Raw genomic sequence first — 21,190 nt, forward strand, 5'->3', positions numbered from 1 at the left:
ACTAATATATTAGAATGGTCTTTCCTCCCCAACTTTGTAACCTTCAAATATTTCATGGTTCAATTTCTCTTGATTCCCAGTTCTCCTGGCCAGTTACTTGTTTGGTTAGGGATAATTGGGGTTTTGATCAAAGCAATTTAAAGAGCATTGGGATGCAGATTAATTTGAACAATATTCTGTTTCAAAACCTCAAAATCGATTCTGTTCTTAGGCACTTACAGTCTCCAATGTTACACGGAAGGAATCAACAGTGGGCGAGATGGTGAATCTGATGTCAGTAGATGCCCAGCGCTTCATGGATTTCACAGTCTATATGCATCAGCTGTGGTCATCTCCACTGCAGATTATTATATCTCTTGTCTTTCTATGGACTGAGCTAGGACCCTCCGTGCTTGCTGGGATTGGTGTGCTGGTGCTACTTTTTCCTTTAAATGCTGTGCTGGTCACTAAGTCCAGGCGTATTCAAGTAAGCAAGTACAGGTTTTCTTTTTCAGATACTGTCATGAAGGGTCAGCATAATTGGAATTTGCTGAAGGCCATGTTTCACCAAGGGGCCATTTGAGAAATGCCTCTCAGAGAAGCTCTTCCTTTCCCCTGCACTTAGCTTAGTCAGCTTTCTGGCTCAAAAAACAATGCTAGTCTCATGGAGGAACAGTAAATGAAGATGTTTTCCTTTTCCTCGGCTTTCCAAATGGAAGTAAGTAGCTGATCACACTGAAGGAAAATAAACAAACAAATGGCGAATCAGGCAGCAATGCTGATAAGACAAAAGTTTTATTTATTTGTTTATTTATTTATTTAACAAGTTTATACAGTGACACAACTCACATATAGGTAACTTTGGATGGCTTACAACATTGAAAAAGTCTGCCATATAATAAAACCCGTAACCACCACCCCTACCAGTGCAGCTGCCACAGAGGAGGTGACACATGTGCATGTCTAGGTTCACACAAACTGTTCAGGCCGCTGAATTCTGAACTAACTGAAGCTTCTGGTTACTCTTTAAGGGCAGTCCCATGTGGAGTGCATTATAATAGTCCATACAAGATGACCAGAGTGTAGGTGACTGTAAGAAGGGCACTTTGGTCCAAGAATGGGAATAACTGGTGCGCAATTCAAAGTTATGCAAAGGCTCTCCTGGTTAAAACTCCTTCCTCAAGCAGGAGTTGCAAGTCCAGAACTCCCAGATTATGCACTGGGTCAATGCAGTGCAATCCCATCCATGACCAAAGATGGTAACATTCCAAGAGCCGAAGAGTCCCTAACCCAGAGCCACTCCTATTTGCCAGGGTTAAGTTTTTTAGCCTGTTGCTCCCCATCCAGACCTCAACAGACTTCAACAGTCTCCAGGCACCAAGAGAGGATGGTCCCAGAATTGGTTAGCTCACCGTGGGCTGAGTATCCGTACAATACCTCATCCCATGGTGACGGATGAACTCCCCCAGAGGTTTCTTATAGATGTTAAATAGGAACAGAGAAAGTACCAACCCTTAAATGATCCCACAAGGCAGTTGCCAGGAGCTAGATCTCCCACTCTTGATCATCATCGACTGAGAATGGCTTTGGAGGAAGGAAAAAAAAAATCAAGACAACATAGTTCTCCCCCACCCATCCCAATCCCCAGAGTTTATAAAGACTGTATTTCCAGATATCTTTCAGTTCCTGGAGCCATCACTGCTAATTCAGAGTTAAAGTTTCAAAATTGTTCTTTCACTCTAGACTTTGAATCTTATGGAGGTTGTCCCAAAAGTAAGTTGACATATGAATTGCGTCCTAGGAGACTGAAGGTAGCAGCTGATGTCTGAAATCAATATTTAGAAAGGCTATAGAAAAGATTACAAAGAGATTATCTGTAAAGCATGTTGGAAATAATATCATAAATATCAGAACTCAGCATAGATTTTTAGCACAAATTTTGCCTAGACTAATTTTATCTCATTTCTTGAATAGTCTGAGAGAATATTGTTATTTGATATCAACAATACATTTCACATGCTCCATGACATGCTGATTTGCACAGTGATTAACTGTGAGGTGGCTGTCATGACAATTCAGTGAACGGCTAGTAAAACCATGCTGAAATACCAACTGCTTTTCATCCAATTGAAAAAATTTGTAGGGCTGTAAGACCCTAGTTCCTCTGTTCTATGATACTTTTATTACTAATTGGTGTGATAAAATGAACACAATGTTTATCAAACTAGCAGATTAAATAAAATTGGGAAGGATACCTAATACATTTGAAGACACAATTGGAGTTCAAAAGGTTCTGAAAGTTCTGATAGATTAAGAAATGGGTTAAAAATAATAGAATGAAATTTAACAGGGACAAATGCACAGGTTCTACATGCAATGGGGTGCATGGCTTGGCAATAATTCATATGAAAAAGATCCTGGAATAATAGAATAGATTAATTGAACTGTACAGAAAAGTAAGTTTCAATAGGATGTTAGAAAAAACTTCCCTAAACGTGGATTTGACAATAGAATCAGTTGCCAAGAGAAGTGATCGAGTTTCTTTCACTGGATGTGTTCAAGTGGAAGTGAGGCATCCATTTTATCTGGGATGCTTTAATACGGATTTTGCTCTGAACAGAAGAGTTAATTCACTGTTCTGGATGGTCCCTTCCATTTCAATGATTTTGGACCAAATATATTAAATATATCAAAAACTATATTGAATTCTACTGTATAATGCAATATTAATACAATATCAGAGGTTTTCAATTCAATTGTATAGAATGCGAAGGATGTGTATTTGCGTTTTATAGTTATAATGTACACTAAAGATGGCATTTAATTTTGTTATACGAGGTACAATAAAGTAAATAAACTAAATTAAATATGCCTTCTATTTTTATTATCCCACAATAATAAAATAATTTTTACTTGATAATCCTTAACATTACTATTGGCATCATTTTCACCCAGGATACACCCATTTTCACCATTGCTCTACAACCTACCCAGTAGGACAAAGCTGCAGTCCCTCATTTTCCTTTCAGAAACAGGAGCAAACCCCGTTGATTATTGAAGGCATCTTAAACTGGTGGCAATGTGGTCTTACTCTGAGGGTAATGGGGCATTTGTAATTGCTTGTAAGTGATGGATTTGGTTTGGGACTCCTGCTGCTGAGATGCTTGAGTAAAATAACTCAAGTCTGGGTGGTTTTGTTTTTATATTGATTTGAGAGGAGTGATTGGATCAAAGCATTTCAGAACTGTTGGTCAAAGGCAAAACAAAACCAATCAACCAGTTGAGGTGTACTCATAAACATCTAATATTTTATATGATTCTGTTCTCAGCTCTGATATGTACTTCATTTATTTTATCAGGTGAAAAATATGAAGCACAAGGATGAACGCATGAAAATAATGAATGAAATTCTTAATGGCATCAAGGTGAGCAATAAACTGATTGCCATCATTGGGGTTTTATTGCTATACCTTGCATTGGTCAGACTAGGGTTAAGTGGGATTCTTTTTCCTGTTGGGATACACATTTTCTCACTTGCACTCTGGTCTATAAATATCACTGGATAGGGCCAAAGGCAAAAGTGGAGAAAGACAAAGAAGAAAAAAGCCTGAAGCCATAGTAAGCCAAGGTTGTAGATTTTTCCAGTCATGGTATAAAGTCAGAGTGAACAACGTTTTGAAGGGCAAGGATCATAGGGTGTTTTTTATATATATATATATTTGGGTGGGGTGATCCGAAGCTGTAGTGTAGGGGTGTCAAACTCGCATTGTCACGGTGTTGTCACGTGATGTATTGGGACTTTTCCCCCTTTCACTAAACCAGGTGGGGGGTGGGGCCAGCACGTGACGCATCCTGCCCTTGGGCTGCGAGTTTGACACCGCTGCTATAGGGGGTGGGCTGGGAATTTTAGGATTGGGTTATTGAGAAATTTGAAAACGTTCAAAATCTGTTTCAAGGACTAAACAACTTATTTGTGTGTGTTCTGTCTAAAACAGCAGAAAACCACACTACTAATTTGCAGTAGACTACTTAAGGATATCTTAAGATTTGTGAACTGTGTCTCAGTTTAGCCAGGCAAGATATATGGCAGCTGTGATTTACCTGAAGTCCCTTCTTAGATGCCATCCCGAAACAAATATGTGACAGTATCTATGTTTTCTTTGAGTGTTATCAGTGTACATATTTGTCCAATGGGCTGGGTGTTGCCCATCTTAAAAATGGAAGAAGAGTGGAATAAAGCTATCTCATTTGTTTCGAATTATTGGAGACCTCAGTATGACTGAGCCCCATATATGAAGAATATTCGGAGTTTTTTGTGTTTTCTGAACTTGGTTGTTTGATTGCAGACATTTCATTACCCAACTAGGGAACATCATTAGTGCTACTAAGTGTGGGGTTTATTTTTTATATATAATAGCTTGCCCTGCCAGTGTTGGTGGAGATGTGATTTTCTTCATTTTCCTCACAATCACTAGCACTGATGATATTATCCAGTCAGATAATGAAACATCTGCCAGCAAATAACCAGTCTTGGAGAGCACCAAGGATTCCATGATTCAATTCTGAGCTACATATGTTCTCTTCTATTTATTTGTTTATTTGTTTGTCAAACATGTACAAGATAAGTATAAGTATGAACATAAACAGGAACAAAGGAAGTAAATACAGATAAATGGGGACAGTAAGACAGGAATGGTAGCACGCTGGTGCACTTATGCACACCCTCTTTAAAGACCTTTTAAGAATGGGATGAGGTCCACTGTAGACAGTTTGAGGCTGAAGCTGTGAGGGTTGAGGCTGTAACAATAAAGTCTGGTAGTGTGTTCCAGGCATTGACCACTCTGTGGTTGAAGTTATATTTTCTGCAATTGAGTTTGGAGTGGTTTACCTTGAGTTTCTATCAGTTGTTTGCTTGTGTATTATTGTGATTGAAGCTTAAGAAGTCGTTGACAGGCAAGATGTTATAGCAGACAATTTTGTGAACTATACTTAGATCGGACCACAGGCAGTGCAGTTCCAAATTGTCCAGGCCCAAAATGTCAAGCCTGGAGGCATAGGGAAATCTATTGTGAGTGAAGGAGTGGAATACTTTTCTTGAGAAATACATCTGAACCCGCTCAATTGTAATAATGTCCGATATACAGTACGGGTTCCAGGCGGACGAGCTGTATTCAAGAATTAGTCTGGCAAAGGTTTTGTATGCCCTAGTTAACAATTCAATGTTGCCAGAAAAGAAGCTTCGCAAAATAAGGTTAACAACTCTTAAAGCCTTTTTGGCAATGCTGTTACAGTGAGCTCTGGGGCCTAGAATATTTGAGATAAGTACTCCTAGATCCGTAACAGAGTGAGGGTTGTCTACAAGATCACCTCTGCCTAACTTGTATTTGGTGTTTTGATTTTTTTTGCCAATGTCTAAGACAGAGCATTTGTTAGTTGAAATTTGGAGTTGCCAAATTCACGACCAATCTGACATTCTGACTATTGATGGGTATCTTTCAGATCCTGAAGTTTTTTGCTTGGGAGCTCTCATTTCAAAAGCAAGTTGAAAAGATCCGGGCTTGGGAACTGAAAGGGCTGCTGCACTTTTTCCATCTACAATCATTTGCCATCTTCATCTTCTCTTGTGCACCTATCCTAGTAAGATAATCCAGGGAATGGGAGGGACATTAAGAAAAGGAAAACAAGTAAATGAAATGTGAAACACAAATAGAAATTTTGCAACATCTATCAGTTTGATTCTGTTCCTACTGATAGATGTTAGTGAGGATGAGTCCTGCAGCAACTTAGCAATTTCTCACGTGGCCTTATCTTTCAGGGTTTTGGTCTTAACACATGTGCAGGATAGCAGGCTAGGGAAACATGGTCTCTGGCTTGACTAATTTTAATTAAGAGGGATATCCAAAGGTTTGTTGACTTAGAACCAAGACAAAGCTATGAAGATTGCCTGTCTTCAATTAAAGCATCAACTTAAAACAAAATATTACACTCTGAGCTTGGATCTAAGACTGCAAAAGTTGGATGTACTTAGTGCAAATCCATGACCATCCTACTAATTTTTTTTTTCAAGGATTGAAGGTTAACTGTACATCTGCTTCACAAAGCAACATTTTACCTTCCCATATTTGTTGCTTTCTGTAAACCCCATTGGAATCAGACATGATTGGAATGGTATATAAACCTACTAAAAATAAGCTAGCCAAAGCTAACTACAAATAATGAGTCTGATAGTCAAAGACAGTTGAGAGCCAGATTGAGAAAGGCTGATTTAAAGTAGAGTCTGAAGTGCAAGCAGAAACTTAACTATAATTAGAAGTAATTTGCAAAGGATTAATTTTAGCTGTTTTAGAACACACTACATTACTTTAATGGTAACCATTTTAATAACCAACAATATAATTTTAAGCATAAATTAAAGAAGGGACCTATTATAGTTTTTATTGCTGGTGAGGCTTGATCTGGTGTAGAAAGATAATCTTCGTGCCACATATTAGAGATGGATGGGGAATTTGTTTTATTAAATTGTTTAAATAAATATGTTAGTTTGAATCTATTGAATATATAGGATGATTCAGAACATACCAAATATGTGCATTTTCCTGATTTCTGCAATGCAATTTATAGCTAGGTACCAAAATCAACATGCATTAATGTAGATCACAGAAAAGTCTTAAATATATTAATGCAGATATTATTATAGAAATACTGTATATGGATGGACATTTCCTATGGAAAGATTTCCTGTGCAAATAATGTGCTCACTAGGAAAATGCACAAAAATGTATGTATTACAAATGCTTACCAAAAATGTGTGCAATTTTTAAAAAAACAAACAAAGCAGAATTGTTTATATGGGAGAAAAAGTGCAAAAATCCATATCTCTTCCTCATACCATTCCTCATTCCAATCTCTCTCCAGCTCATAGTCTTTCCTTTTAAATGGTGGTCATTTGTCCAGACTCTCAAGTTAAGATGTTTTTTAGAAACTAAATAACCCCAATGCAACCACTTTCAATTCCTTTTTTCCACTTCTCCCACCTAGGTCTCTTTAGCTACCTTTGCTGTCTATGTGATGGTGGATGAGAACAACATCTTGGATGCACAGAAGGCCTTTACTTCTATAGCACTTTTCAATATCCTGCGCTTCCCACTTGGCATGTTTCCATTGACGCTGTCCTCCATGGTGCAAGTGAGCAGCTTTACAAGGAATATATGCATCAGGGGAGAAGGAGCCTGTCTTGAGAATTATGCCGATCTCTTTCCCATTATTTTGTATCATTGATAAAGGGGTTCCATTAGAATGTATATAGAAGTTAGATATTACAAATTTAAGTTAAATCATCTAAATGACTGGTGTTCCTCAATCTGACTTGGAATATTGAAAACTATGAAGTAGATTCTAGGAAGCATCCAAGAAGACTGCCTGGTGGCTTTGGAGCTGCCATGCCTGACTTTAACTTTAAATTTTATAGGTGAAAGTATCTACTGATCGACTAGAGCGGTACCTGGGTAGTGAAGACCTGAATACTTCAGCTATATGGCATAATTCCATCCCTGGTAAATTAATTTTGGGGTTCAGGCTTGGGTGGTCAGAACAGGTAAAGCTTTTGAGAAAATACACAGAAATACAAGCATGTTTGCGTACTGGGTCTCAGCTGAGTAGTTCATTCTCATGTGTCCTTTCCTTCCTCTTCCAGCCTGTGCTGTGAAATTCCATGAGGCCTCTTTTGCCTGGGACCAGGATTCTGATGTCACTATAAAAGAGTAAGTCACCATATAGATCACAGGTTGGGTTGTGGGTGGAATGGGGGTTCTTTTTATTCATGACGTACTGAGTTGGGCACTAAACAAGCAAACAAACACTTTCTCTTGTTCTTAGAGGATGTCTGGCATTGCTTTATTGGAGATTATGCTCTTTAGCCTAGGGACTGACAACCATTTTTTAAACTGCCTCCAGGCATTCTTAACACCAGTTTATATGACATTCTTCTCTACAGCATCACCTTGGAAATTGCTCATGGAAGCCTTGCAGCCATAGTGGGGTCTGTGGGATCAGGAAAATCTTCATTGATATCTGCCATGTTGGGCGAGATGGAGAACATCAAAGGAAACATCAATATTCAGGTGAAGGAAAATACGTTTTTCTTGAATTAAATATGGATTATGTAATAAATAGAACAAAGTACTCTGGTAGAATCCTGAAGTGAGGTCAGCTCACTTCTGTTTAAAAATAGGAATTAAACAAACATCCTATTCCATTCCCAGTAGATAGATAGCTCTACTAGAGAATTTCTATGCCAGCTTATTCCCTTGTAGAGAACTTTTCTACAAAGCTGGTCCTTCAAAACTGAATTGTTGCCTGCAGTCTGAAGGAATCCAGTCCAATTCCTCACCTGATTGTTTTTTAAAAAATTACTCTGCCACAGACTTTAGTAGTCAACGAATATCATTTCTTTTCCTTGTACTCCTTTATCCAACTGCTGTCAAAAGACAATAGTTCTTTCCAGTTATTATCTTAAGTAGCTGGACATAATTTTTCCATTTCCTTCAGGGCTCTATGGCCTACGTGCCTCAGCAAGCATGGATACAAAATGCCACTTTGAAAGACAACATCATTTTTGGGTCCCCTCTAGATGAGATTCGATATCAACAAGTGCTGGAGGCCTGTGCTTTGCATCCTGACTTAAAATTGCTTCCAGGAGGAGACCTAACTGAGATTGGAGAAAAGGTATCACCACTGAGCTCAGTAATCAAAGAAGCACTGAGAGGTAGAGTGGTAGGAGCCAGTATATTAATTAGTTTAATTTCTACCGGATTTATCAGGAAAATTTATCACACCTTAACCACTCTTATTCTCCTATCTTGAATGCCTGGCTAACTCCATCTCTCTAATTGTGCCAACAAAATCTAAGCCTAGCAAGCAAACAAATACTTCGAACTGCATGATTTAAGTAGCCCTGGAATTAATCTTCTGTGCACTGGTATGGATCATAGAGAGGTTCAGTGTACTTTCTTTCATAGGGAATTAACTTGAGTGGTGGTCAGAAACAGCGTGTTAGCCTGGCTAGAGCTGTATACAGCAATGCGGATATCTACTTATTGGATGATCCCCTCTCAGCTGTGGATGCCCATGTAGGACGGCACATTTTTGACAAAGTGCTTGGGCCAGAAGGACTGTTACAGAATAAGGTAAATTTGCACTATGAGTTGTGTTTTGAGGATTGTAGATATTTTGTATTTGTTATTATTATAAAAATTAACATATGTTTCTTTCTTAAAAGAAAATAATAACAGAGGCCAGAACATAGCCCATATGGGAAACTTGTCCTGTCCCATTCCACAGAAGCACATGAGCAGGGTTCAACATGTTTTCTCCACACTGTCAGCTCCCTTTGTCATTCCCCAGGTCCCAAGTGCAAGTTCCAACAAACTATGGTCCTCTTTGCTTCTAAGGCATGGAGAGGGTGGGACATTAGCCAGGTAAATCACCCCAACTCTCTTGTTTCAAAGCATAGCACAGGCAAACATGGTTCCATGAATTCAAAGCACAACAAAATCAATGCAAAGTCAATAGGTTCAAGGCAGAAGGAAAACAAACTAGAGTTCAAGGAGTCAAGGCGCGATGAAGTCAATGGGAAGTCAAGAGGTTGAAGGCATGAGGAAATCGACATGGAGTCCAAGGAGTCAAGGCGCAACGAAATCAACAAGAAATAAAGAGGTTCAAGGCACAAGAAAGTCAAGAGCATGCACAAATGACAAATTATGAATGGTTGTCTCCAGTAACCAACCAACCCCCTCGGTCTGCTTAAGTCGACCCTGGCTGATGTTTCCCATCAGGAGGACCAAGGCGGCTTCTTTGCTGTACTTGTCAGCATTTGGCTCTCCTTGTCCATGGATCAGGCGGAGATGATGGCTGTTTTCATCAGAGTTGACCAGCTGCCCCTCCTATTTCTTCTTTTTATGCTTGTGCAGGCAGCTGCTCCTCCGGTCAAACACTTACCCCACTCCCTGATGTTCCCAAAACTGCTTCCCTGTCAGCCATGATGGTCTCCTCAGTCTTTGGATGCCCTGCATCTCCTCTTTCTGATGATCCTGGCTTCAGCTCATCCTTCTCATCCAAGCTGGCCTCCGGTGGGGGCATAACAAGACTAATACTAATCCCAATCCTAAAAGATATTGATTAGCTTTGGTGCAAATATTTTTTAAAGATTTGGTTTTTCAGCTGGTTTAAAAAGTCAATAAGACTATTCAAAAGGGCAGCCCATTAGTCCTCTTTCACATTTCCCTCAGTTGGATTTCTAAGAAGAATGATCACTAATGAATGACATAAGTTTCTCATGGTTGGCTCTTGTCCCTTACAATAAAAGACAGGGAAAAGAATAGACTTGATTGCCTAAATCAGCAGTTCTCAACTGGGGCCATAAGATATGTCAAGAAGGCCCCAGGTAAAACTGTAAGAAATAGGCCACAACATATGCTGAGGGGGCGGGGGGCACAGAAATTTGGAAATTTTGCATACTGAAATTCAGATGGTTGAAAAATATAAAGGAGGGGTAAAGAGACCAAGGGCAGAACACTTATCTAATCATGAAAAGAATTAAGTATTTGAGAACTGCATTAGCAATAATATTCTATTTTTGAGGAGCCATGTTTTTATTGGGCTAGGGAATTTTTTTGAGAAATGGAAAAGTAGTAGTATTTCTGATGTTAAAATTCAAGAAATATGTAATTTATCTGTTTTTTAAAAGGCAATTTTATCAACTGATTAAAAAACAACACAATATCTTCTCCTTTTGATTATCATGGAGAAAATATATGTGATTGCCAGGAGTTAAAAATGACTTGATAGCACAAAGTCAGATAATGCATTCCTTTGGCATTGATTTTATGAAACTTTATAACAATAGAGAATTATTCTCTTTAATTTAGATATGCTTTAGTATTGTTTCATATGTGATGGATATGTGATATGACAGTTTACCCCTTTTGAGATTTGATACTGTTTTATTTTTTTCTTTTCCTGTACTTTCATTTTTCTACTTCTGTCTATTTATTCATATGAAATTTCTTATAAAATTTGTCAAGACAAGTAAACTTTATTATGAATCTTAAAAAATGTCTAAAAAGAGAAAGAGAAAACATGTTGAGGACATTGAATGCTTTGTAGAATCATTGTTTATTTAAAATGACCTAAATCCAGGATAGCATGACTAGGAATGCTAAACCGTTCTTTGAATTTGTTATACTTATTTGTGCTACAGACACGGATCCTAGTGACTCATAACTTAAGCTTCCTTGCACAAGTTGATGATATTGTCGTATTAGAGGCTGGAACTGTAACAGAACGTGGTTCCTACAGCACCTTACTGGCAAATAGTGGATCATTTGCTCAGTTGCTCAACACATATGGCAACCAGCAGGATAACATACATGAAGAAGAAGCTATGGGTAAGGTAATAACTAAAGATACAGCATCTGGAATTACTCTTGTTTTAACAGTTAATTGAGATGAAGTTATAACAAAATACATATCATGGCAATAAGTTGCAATATGATGATCTTCAGATTTGCTCACTTGGGGGCTGTTTCCATCCTTTTATTCAAATATCCCATGCTCTTGGTTATTTTTTAGCAGGCTTGGGAGAAGAGGAGGGACTGGATGATTATCCTGAACTTGTAACTGAAGAAATACCAGCTGATGTGGTGACTATGACACAGAAAAATGAGGCCAGTGTCCAACAAAAAATCTTCAATCGCAGGTCAGTTCTTTTACAAGCCCATGATTCCTTTGTGCCCTTTCTGTCTCCCTGTTCTCCACTTGGTATTTTTCCTCCTCTTTTCAGTCAATAGTTTTTTCCCTCCTTTTTTCCTGCCCTTTTGTGATTTTTGTATATCTCCCGATCCTGGTTTTGTTACCTTTCTTCATAAATTATTGAAGCATCACTGGAAGCAGCTCAGCAACCTAAATTTTATCTTTGTCCTCCTGATGCTGGTTTTTGTCATCCACAGACCATAATTTACAAAGCTTTGTTCTGCTGTTTACTGCAGAACATCCACTAGCAACAAATAGAAAGGATAGAAAAGGGTTCTCAGGCAATTCATTGTTATAATGACAACTCTTTCTATAACCACAGCAATGTCTGGCTTCCCTTAATGTTTGTGGCTAAGGAAAAGTTATCAGGTGAAGCAGTGGGCAACTCTCCAAATATGCAATTTTTAAAAAATGTTCCTTTCTAATATGTTGTGCCGCAGAAGTAACTAATAATGACACCCAGCTCCAGTATACCCAGTATATCATTGTCTTCATGCTTGTCGCACCATAGCTTGCCCTAATCTTCTAGATACATGGGATGTGTATTTATTTTTCCTACCTTAATTCTAACATGCTGATAACAAGATAAAACAGAGGAAAAAAAGTAAAATACATAATGAGGCACCAAATGCAGCTAAGGACCAGAGTAAATTCAATAAATCCTTTTGAAAAATAGGACTGAGGACATTCACTCATCCACATGTCTTGATAGCACCTAGATTTGATAGAGGTTTCTATCAATTTGCTTGGATGCTTTCAGAGCTCAGAACATCTTTCTCTCCTGACCCATTTTGCAAAGAGAATCTTCTGTGCAATTCTCTATCACCTTTGTTCTAGTGCTTGCCTTGTTCTATTGTGAACCATATTTTCACAATGGAACACCATTGTGGAACACCATAGCTGGAACACCATAGCTGAGTTCATCTCACCTACATCTGTTGCTAAGCAAAGCCAAGCTGAAAGCTCCAGGACAAGGTGTTCTTCAAATTCTACCCAGACCAAAAGTATATGCAAGGATAATAAAAATGTTATGAAGGCAGGTGTTGAGAAATTGATTTCTAATATTGTTGCGGTAATAATACAGGCTCAGAGAATGACACAAGTAACCTTATTCCAAGTCTTGGATCTAGCTCCAAGAAATAAGTCACCACTATAAATCGTTAACACAATCAAAGAAGTAGGATCTTCCATACAATGTTATACTTTGTATTACCTCCAACCACCCTGACAAGGAATTCTGAGAGTTGTAGTCCCTCTATATCGACACAATAAAACATTTTCCTTCCTTCCTTCCTTCCTTCCTTCCTTCCTTCCTTCCTTCCTTCCTTCCTTCCTTCCTTCCTTCCTTCCTTCCTTCCTTCCTTCCCACAGCCTATCTCTTGGCAGCTCACAATATAACAAAAACAAAATAAAAACACAGTACAAAATAGATAAATAAGGATGGGAATTTGAATAGACACACACACACACAAAACATGTACTATATAAAACATCCAATAAGGGGCTCCATCCAACCTAACTTGGGAGAACATTCAGGTCTTTTAGAGATTCCAGGATTTGCATCAGGGTTGGAGCCATGGGGGATCTCATTCCAGAAGGCAGGTGTTGCAAAAGAGACGGTATGTGTCCCGATAGATGGCACTGTTTAACTGAATGAACTCTGAACATACCAAAACTCCATTGGGTTGTAATGGCTGGACAGAACCTATGGAAAAGAGCCAACAAACCACCTGCTCCTCTGAACTTCTATTAGCCAACCTAGAATTTCATCACTGGGCTCCTTTCTTAGCTGTTTTAGGTAAGGGTGTATACTGCATAGGCATTACGAACCTTTTGGAAGATTTTCAGTGCAATATATTGCCAACCATGTTCTAGAAATTTTGCCTTTTACCATTAACATTTCTGTTTTAGCCGAAGTACCAGCAGTAACATATCCATCAGGAAGGGTCATCCAGGGCATTTGAATGAGAAGAAAACAATGTCAGAGTTTAAAGGGCAGAGATTGATTGATAAGGAAGCCGTGGAAACTGGCAAGGTAAGAGATGAAGACATGGGAATTTTACACCCTTGTCAAAGAATTAGATAGAGATTGTTTATGGAGGATTGTGAAGGAATAAAGCTTTGTGGGTTTATTTTTGCTATGACTAGACACACTATGATAACTTTACACAATTTATTATTACATCATATAGCTTCCTCAAGGAAAGGCTGTTGCATTGGCTAACTCCATCCTCCCAGCCTATATGAGTTGGTTTAACTACATAACCCTTTAGAGCAGGCATGTCCAACCTGTGTCCTGTAGGCCACATGCAGCCCTGCACAACTAATAATGCAGCTCCACAAGATCATGAAATTTTAACATTATGTAGTATAATTATGCACCTTAACTAAATTATATCTATTTTTATGTGCCCCAAGTCAATTCCCCATCACTCAACACTTTAGAGCTTAGTCCTTACTGTTTATTAAAGTTACTAAAGTGTTTCTGTTATATCCATGTCAATATAATTGTGAGACCTAGAATGTAAGAGTCTGCAGGAGCTGATATTATAAAGTACAAAACAATTGTGCAGTGAGTGTATGATTCATAACAATGCTGTGCTATGCAGGTGAAGCTATTTACATATCTGCGATACTTTCGTGCTATCGGTTGGGGCCTCTCTATATGCATCCTCATCAGTAATATTGGACAAGCTGCATCCTTCATTGGTTTCAACCTCTGGCTTAGTGACTGGACGAATGATGCTCTACACTATCAGAACGAGACCTATCCGGTCACACGTGATGTGCGTGTTGGAATCTATGGAACACTGGGTGCAAGCAACAGTAAGTTTCCCCCCAAATCAGACCACTTGCTATTATCTGCTTCCCTTACCCCCTACTCAGACTGGCGAAAAAAAGCCCCTTTGTCTCTGGAGGGACAGAGAATCATCATAAACAGCATAAAAAGATTATCAAGCTCTCATAATCAGTTTGATAACTTATGCTATACAAACATGATAGATTCTTTTGGGAGGCTTGAATTCTGTATATCAGAACAGAATGAATTGAGAGAACATAGGAGAGGATTAAGTGACATGTTTATGATGTCCTCAAGATGTAACACAAAGGTAACAGAAGTTGCATTTTATTCAGAGTACTATATCAACGTCCCCACCTGCATCAGGGTCTGAACAGTGCTTGTGTTCCTTCTAGGTCTCTTCCTGCTGATTGCAACTGGTCTTACTTCCTTTGGTGCTATCCGAGCTTCCCGGGTCATGCACGAACAGCTCCTCAGTAATATCCTGCGGGTGCCTATGAGTTTCTTTGACTCAACACCAACTGGTCGTATCATGAACAGATTTGCCAAGGTTAAAACTCTGGCTTTGTGAGGGCCTTATCATTGATGCACACTGAGTACTGATCATGAGGAGTGGGCTTGAATCTGGGGGTCCTCCTGGATGCAACTCCTGCTTGAAAAGGAGGTGGCCATTGTGTTCAGGAGAGTTAACAATACAGTTATTTCTAGTGTGCTAATTACAGTATTTCCCAGATCAGAAAACTCTGCTCAACATATGTCATCCTCTAGTCATCTCTCATTTGGATTATGTAATGGAGTTCTCAAAAAGCATTTGGAAACCACGGCTAGTAGAAAATAGAGTGGCCAAGTGCTGATAAGTGTTTCCTATTATACTTATGTGACTCCATTGCTTCAGGAGCTGCATCGGTTGCTGGTTGACTTCTGGATACATTGCAAGATGCTGCTTGTTACTTTCCAGGTCCTACATAGCTATAACCTAGTTATATTTAGGACTCCTTTGCCAGTGGTGGGATTCACCATTTTTTACTGCCGGTTCTGTGGGTGAGGCTTGGTGGGGGTGGCAGGGGAAGGATACTGTAAAATCTCCAAGTCAGAGGTCAAAATTTCCGCTACCGGTTCTCCAGAACTGGTCAGAACCCTGCTGAATACCACTTCTGGCCTTCTCCCATAGTCATCTGCTTGTCTGATCAAATCAGATTGGCCCTTAGGCTTTGGGACTCATCTTCTGCAGAGATCTAATCTCCACCTTCCCTCCTGGGTTTCAAAAGAGTCCTAGATATTTTGTCTTAAGCTAGAGATTTTGCCTTACTTTTATCTATTTCCTATCACCAGTCAAGAATTTAATTCATCATTATATTGATATTTTCACACATATTCTTTGCTCAGTCATTTCAATACTAGGTTTCTAATACTCTCCATTCTGGACCAATTTGGACTTCATGCTGTACTGTTTTCACACGTACCCAGTTGCTCCATTTACTACAATGTAGTGATGAACCATCCATAACTTAGTTAGCCAACCTTTACTAACATGTGAACATGGGATGTTTGCACATCTGAATGAACAAAAGAATAAAGCCATTAATAAACAGAAAACTGGCCATGGATGCATTTTCTGTATCTTCTATATGGAATAAATTGAAGTTAGGCTTGTAAGCTTGTTTAACGATCACTGAAGCCCAATACTACCTTTAACATTTTGTACTGAGATCCTTGAATGCAGAAAATTATTTTTTATAATCCAAGAAACAGTTATGAGATATCCTCACCACTGCAACAGAGTTATTTTAAACATCAAGCATCTTGGGAAAGAGGGCATACAGTATGAATAGTTTAGAATAAAGGCAGGCATTACTTGAATTTGGTATAAAAGTACTGTTAGATTGCATCATACGTTGGCTTCTGTTGACTATTCTTATTTTACTAGTTTTATTTTTATTCTCACGTTTTTTTTACAGGATATTTTCACTGTGGATGAGACTATTCCAATATCACTTCGCTCCTGGATGAGCTGCTTCTTTATGATTCTCAGTACTTTAGTGATAATTTGCATAGCTACGCCTTATTTTGCAATTATCACCCTGCTTTTGGGGATCCTATACTACTTCATTCTAGTGAGTTGTCAGTGGCTGGGAGTGCATATTTTTGCAATAAAAACTTCAGAGTTCTTACTCAGAAATTTCAAAAACAGCCTCTTTAGATCCAATTCTGTGATGCACAAAAGACAGTGAAAGTCCCGTAGGTTTTAAAACAAGGCAGATTCAGGAATACTTAATATCTTATTGTACTCTCAATACTCAATAATATTGCATTCTAATATTCTTAAGTATACTTGACATTTTGGGATCTCTGTCAGAAAATTTCGACTTCCCACACATCTTTCTATAAAATAACCCTAATTCTGTTATGGATTTTCTGATGAGTCTTGATAATAATGGAAATGCCATAGATTGAAGAACTGTTTGAACATTGGATGTATAAAACAAAATATTAAATTAAATTGCATATTTGTAAAATTTAATAGTCCTCTTTTCCTCTAATAATGCAGACCTGTCCCAGTGTTTGCTTTGTTCATTTCTGAAATAATATTCCCCTGTAATTATGATAGTGATAAGATAGCAAAGAACATGTTAAAAGAACATGGCCAGACTCTGAGGTGAATTGTATGTAAACACACACATTTATGTTGTGGAGAAGTAGACTTTGCTTTAGGAACATCAATTAAAAACTATTTGCTCAAATGCAAGAATTATGTGCCAGAATAATGTACACTTGAAAGTATAGGATGCCGCAACTTTGTTTTGATAAGAATGTTAGCTAAAACTGAGAAAAGAAAACTACAATATGATGTGTCTTAATACAGTTTCATGGATCTTCTAAGCTATCTATTTCTTCCTAGCAATTCTATGTGGCTACATCCCGCCAGCTACGACGTTTGGACTCTGTCACACGGTCTCCAATTTACTCCCATTTTGGTGAAACAGTATCGGGTCTCTCTGTCATCCGGGCTTTTGGGCATCAGGAGCGCTTTCTGCAGCACAATGAGAAGATTGTGGATGTGAATCAGAAATCTGTTTATTCTTGGCTTGTTTCCAACAGGCAAGTCTCTCCTGTAGAAGATATAAATCTATACCATAGGTTGTCAGTTTTTTTCCCCACTGCCATCATGAAAGACAATTGGTTTCCCATCCTCAAAGGCTGAATTTCCTCTAGAACTTATGACATTTTGCAATATTCTGGTCTACATGGGAGCATGATCTGATAATCTAGCCAGTTTCTGGCCTTTGCTCAAATATGGACCATTTATCTCAAGTAGCATCAGTAGATAATCTTCCTTAGGTGAAATAGGTGAAATAGAATAGAAATAGAAAGAATAGAATAGAATAGAATAGAATAGAATAGAATAGAATAGAATAGAATTTAGAGTAGAGTAGAACAGAACAGAACAGAATAGCTTTATTTGACTAAGGGTGGTTAGACAAACAAGAAATTTGTCTCCAGTACAGAAGCACACCCTATACTTGCAAAACAACAGAGAGAGAGAAAAAATACTAAAACTCTGCAACCAGTAAGTAGAAGGGAGAAATAAGATGTAATAGAAGGATAAATAATGCTGCAGTCACACTCTATGAGTTAATATAGATACACATTAGGGGGAACTTAAGTTAGCCCTTCTCAGTTTGGTGTCTTCCCGATGAATTTGACCAGCTTCTTGAATTCTTAGATAGCATTTGAGAAGACCTGGAATTGAGAAGATTAGCTTTATTGTTTAGTATTATTGCAAAGAGTGAAACAGTATACACTTTCTGTTTGCTATTTAGGAATAATAAATCTGAATTTTAAAATAATTTTCTTTTCCTCTTCAGTGATTGAGTGATGTACAGGTAATCCTCAAGTATGATCACAATTGAGCCCAAAATTTTGCTGCTAAGTGAGACATTTGTTAAGTGATTTTTGCTCAATTCTATGACCTTTCTGGCCACAGTTGTTAAATGAATCCCTGCAGTTGTTAAGTCACAGAAGCTAGAGTCCCTTAACACAGTTATTAAGGGGCACTAGCTTCCCCATTGACTTTGCTTGTCAGAAGGTTGCAAAAGGGGATCACAGGACAGTGCAAATGTCATGAATATGAGCCATTTGCCAAGTGCCTGAATTTTGATCATGTGACCATGGGGATGCCGTAAACAGTCATACACTTGAAAAAATAGTTGTCACTGTTTTCAGTGCCACCGTAACTTTGAACAGTCATAAATCGAGGACTATCTAGTATCTAATGTGAACCAGGTATTTAGGCAGTCAGGAGAAGGTACTGTATATAGGGGGCACTTCTGTTGCAAGCCACTGAGAGGAGATTAATTTGAGGTTATTCTGGAACAATCTTTCTTTTACAAAGCAGTAAAGATTGCTTATGCGATATCATAAGACTCCCATTATCTCTCTTTCTAAAGGTGGCTGGCTGTGCGACTAGAATTGGTGGGGAATTTGACAGTTTTCTTTGCAGCACTTCTAGCAGTCTTTGTTAAAAATTCCTTGAACAGTGGCATTGTGGGACTCTCCATCTCCTCGGCTATGAATGTGAGTAACAGAGACTCATATTCTAAGACAAAGAGATAGCTAAATGGGGGCTTGCTGTGTATATGTACTGACTTGTCCGATGTATCAGTTCTGATTGTAAATCTGTCCGGCTGCAATCCTCTAAGCCTGGGCTTCTGGCACCATTTTTACTACAAGTCTATTGTGGTAGTATAGTACTGCTAACAATAAGAGAAATATCAAGCAGATAAAACTTTAAATGTGATGCTCAATTGACCATATGCTTAATTCTGACTGTAAAAGTCATATATTATAAATTATATATTCTCAGATGAAATCAATGGATGTATAAATCGGTTCATAAACATTGTGTTGAGAAGAAAGTGGAATGAAATAAATAAGATTTTTTTCTTGGAAACTTGGTGACTAATCCTGACTATATACAACTGAAGCCCTCCCGATCCCCTGCATTTGAACTCCCAGTAGCCCAATTTAAATCTAATACCGAATAATGAAAAATGCTGAGAATTCTAGTTCAAAAACATTTGGAAAGTTTCAAGTCCCCCATCTTTGTTTTGTCCAAAAATGTTGAAGTTATTCCTCTGGAGCCTTAGAAGAAGAAACTATGATGTTTCTAGTAAAATAAGCGAATATGGAAATAACAATCTTGTTGGGGTCTATAAATTGCATCCAAATGTAATATATTCAATGTAAGTATTTGATCAGAGAGAGGGAATTGAAGAAGCAGAATGATTATAGTGATACCTTCATTAATTCATTTAGATAACTCAAACTCTGAACTGGTTGGTGCGAATGACGTCGGAGCTGGAGACAAACATCGTGGCTATAGAGAGATTGAATGAATACACAGAAATTAAAAATGAGGTACAGAAAATGGAGCCATGCAAATAATATTTACTTGTGTACATGTGTGAGATGAAGGGATGTATGAAATTGTTTTAAGCATGTTCTTCTCGTGGTCGTCTTCCCTTGGATAGGCACCATGGGTGACAGCACAGAGACCTCCTTCTCAATGGCCCAAGAACGGAGAGATCACTTTTATAGACTACAAGGTTCGGTATCGGCCTGAGCTAGAGCTAGTTCTAGATGGAATCAACTGTGATATCAAGGGTACCGAGAAGGTGAGATATCTTGGGAAAAGACATCAATGAAGCCTTCAGGCTTTTATTGAGAATTGGTATGGTCTAGAAGGAGAAAGAAGAATGAAATCAAGTGGAGATAAAACGGGGAAAGGCTTGGCCTTCCTACATTCCATATACTAATTTATGCTAAATATCTCAAATATCAAGAATGATCTTGGTTGCCAAAAGCAAAGTAAAAGTTACTGAGCAACCTGTCATGGACTTATTTGGCAATAGCAGGAATGGAGAGTATAAACACAGTTGGATCACAGAAAGGACACAAGAAGAAGGAAAGGAAAGCTTTATCAGACACCTAAATCCTGGAATTCTGCCTTCTCAGATTGGTGTGGTGGGCCGAACAGGAGCTGGAAAATCTTCTCTCACAAATTGCCTCTTCCGCATTTTGGAAGCAGCTGGAGGAAAGATCTTAATTGATGGACTTGATATAGCAACACTTGGCCTTCATGATCTACGTGAGAAACTCACTATCATCCCACAGGTAAAAGAAACCCTAGAGCACAGATGTCAAACTTGCGGCGTCGTGTTACTGTTATGTGATGTTTCGTGGAGTTTTTTTCCCTTTGCGGAGCTGGGATGGGTGTGGCCTGTGTGTGACACCTCCAGTCCACGGGCCACCAGTTTGACAGCCCTGCCCTAGAACATCTGTCCGAAAATGCTGGGATACAGAATTTGACAGGTTGGTTGCGTGACTACTGTACCAAACTCCATCTGGACATTGCCGGTAATGTGGGAAGATGGGATAAGGGAGGTGTTGCTTTTTTACCAGCTTGCAATTACTACTTCCTTTGGAGTAGGTGCTGACATGGGATCTAGGCAATTTAAACTACCCTTTTGAATTCCAGAACTGAGTGAAGGAGGCTGAAGAGCTGAAGAAATGTATTAATTTTATTATTTAATTACTCAATTC

General features: G+C 38.5%; 1 protein-coding gene across 3 annotated transcripts in view; it reads left to right on the forward strand.

The window, feature by feature from the left end:
* The window catches only part of ABCC2 (ATP binding cassette subfamily C member 2), a 50,744-nt gene that overhangs the window by 25,815 nt on the left and 3,739 nt on the right, over window positions 1-21,190 (forward strand). For 2 of the 3 annotated variants that reach the window (XM_087932945.1, XM_087932943.1), the window contains 20 exons: window positions 212-466; window positions 3,339-3,404; window positions 5,479-5,616; window positions 7,018-7,164; window positions 7,448-7,532; window positions 7,673-7,739; window positions 7,973-8,099; window positions 8,527-8,703; window positions 8,997-9,164; window positions 11,237-11,423; window positions 11,608-11,734; window positions 13,699-13,822; window positions 14,397-14,613; window positions 14,983-15,137; window positions 16,546-16,701; window positions 17,487-17,686; window positions 19,036-19,162; window positions 19,904-20,005; window positions 20,119-20,262; window positions 20,603-20,761. In XM_087932945.1, the coding sequence (XP_087789071.1) occupies window positions 212-466; window positions 3,339-3,404; window positions 5,479-5,616; window positions 7,018-7,164; window positions 7,448-7,532; window positions 7,673-7,739; window positions 7,973-8,099; window positions 8,527-8,703; window positions 8,997-9,164; window positions 11,237-11,423; window positions 11,608-11,734; window positions 13,699-13,822; window positions 14,397-14,613; window positions 14,983-15,137; window positions 16,546-16,701; window positions 17,487-17,686; window positions 19,036-19,162; window positions 19,904-20,005; window positions 20,119-20,262; window positions 20,603-20,761 (2,928 nt within the window). The remainder of the gene's footprint in view (window positions 1-211; window positions 467-3,338; window positions 3,405-5,478; window positions 5,617-7,017; window positions 7,165-7,447; window positions 7,533-7,672; window positions 7,740-7,972; window positions 8,100-8,526; window positions 8,704-8,996; window positions 9,165-11,236; window positions 11,424-11,607; window positions 11,735-13,698; window positions 13,823-14,396; window positions 14,614-14,982; window positions 15,138-16,545; window positions 16,702-17,486; window positions 17,687-19,035; window positions 19,163-19,903; window positions 20,006-20,118; window positions 20,263-20,602; window positions 20,762-21,190) is intronic. The other variant, XM_087932944.1, reaches the window with a different exon arrangement.

Source organism: Pseudonaja textilis, chromosome 4 (assembly GCF_049901715.1).
Source record: "Pseudonaja textilis isolate UNSWEBS1 chromosome 4, rPseTex1.2, whole genome shotgun sequence".
NCBI lineage: Eukaryota > Metazoa > Chordata > Lepidosauria > Squamata > Elapidae > Pseudonaja > Pseudonaja textilis.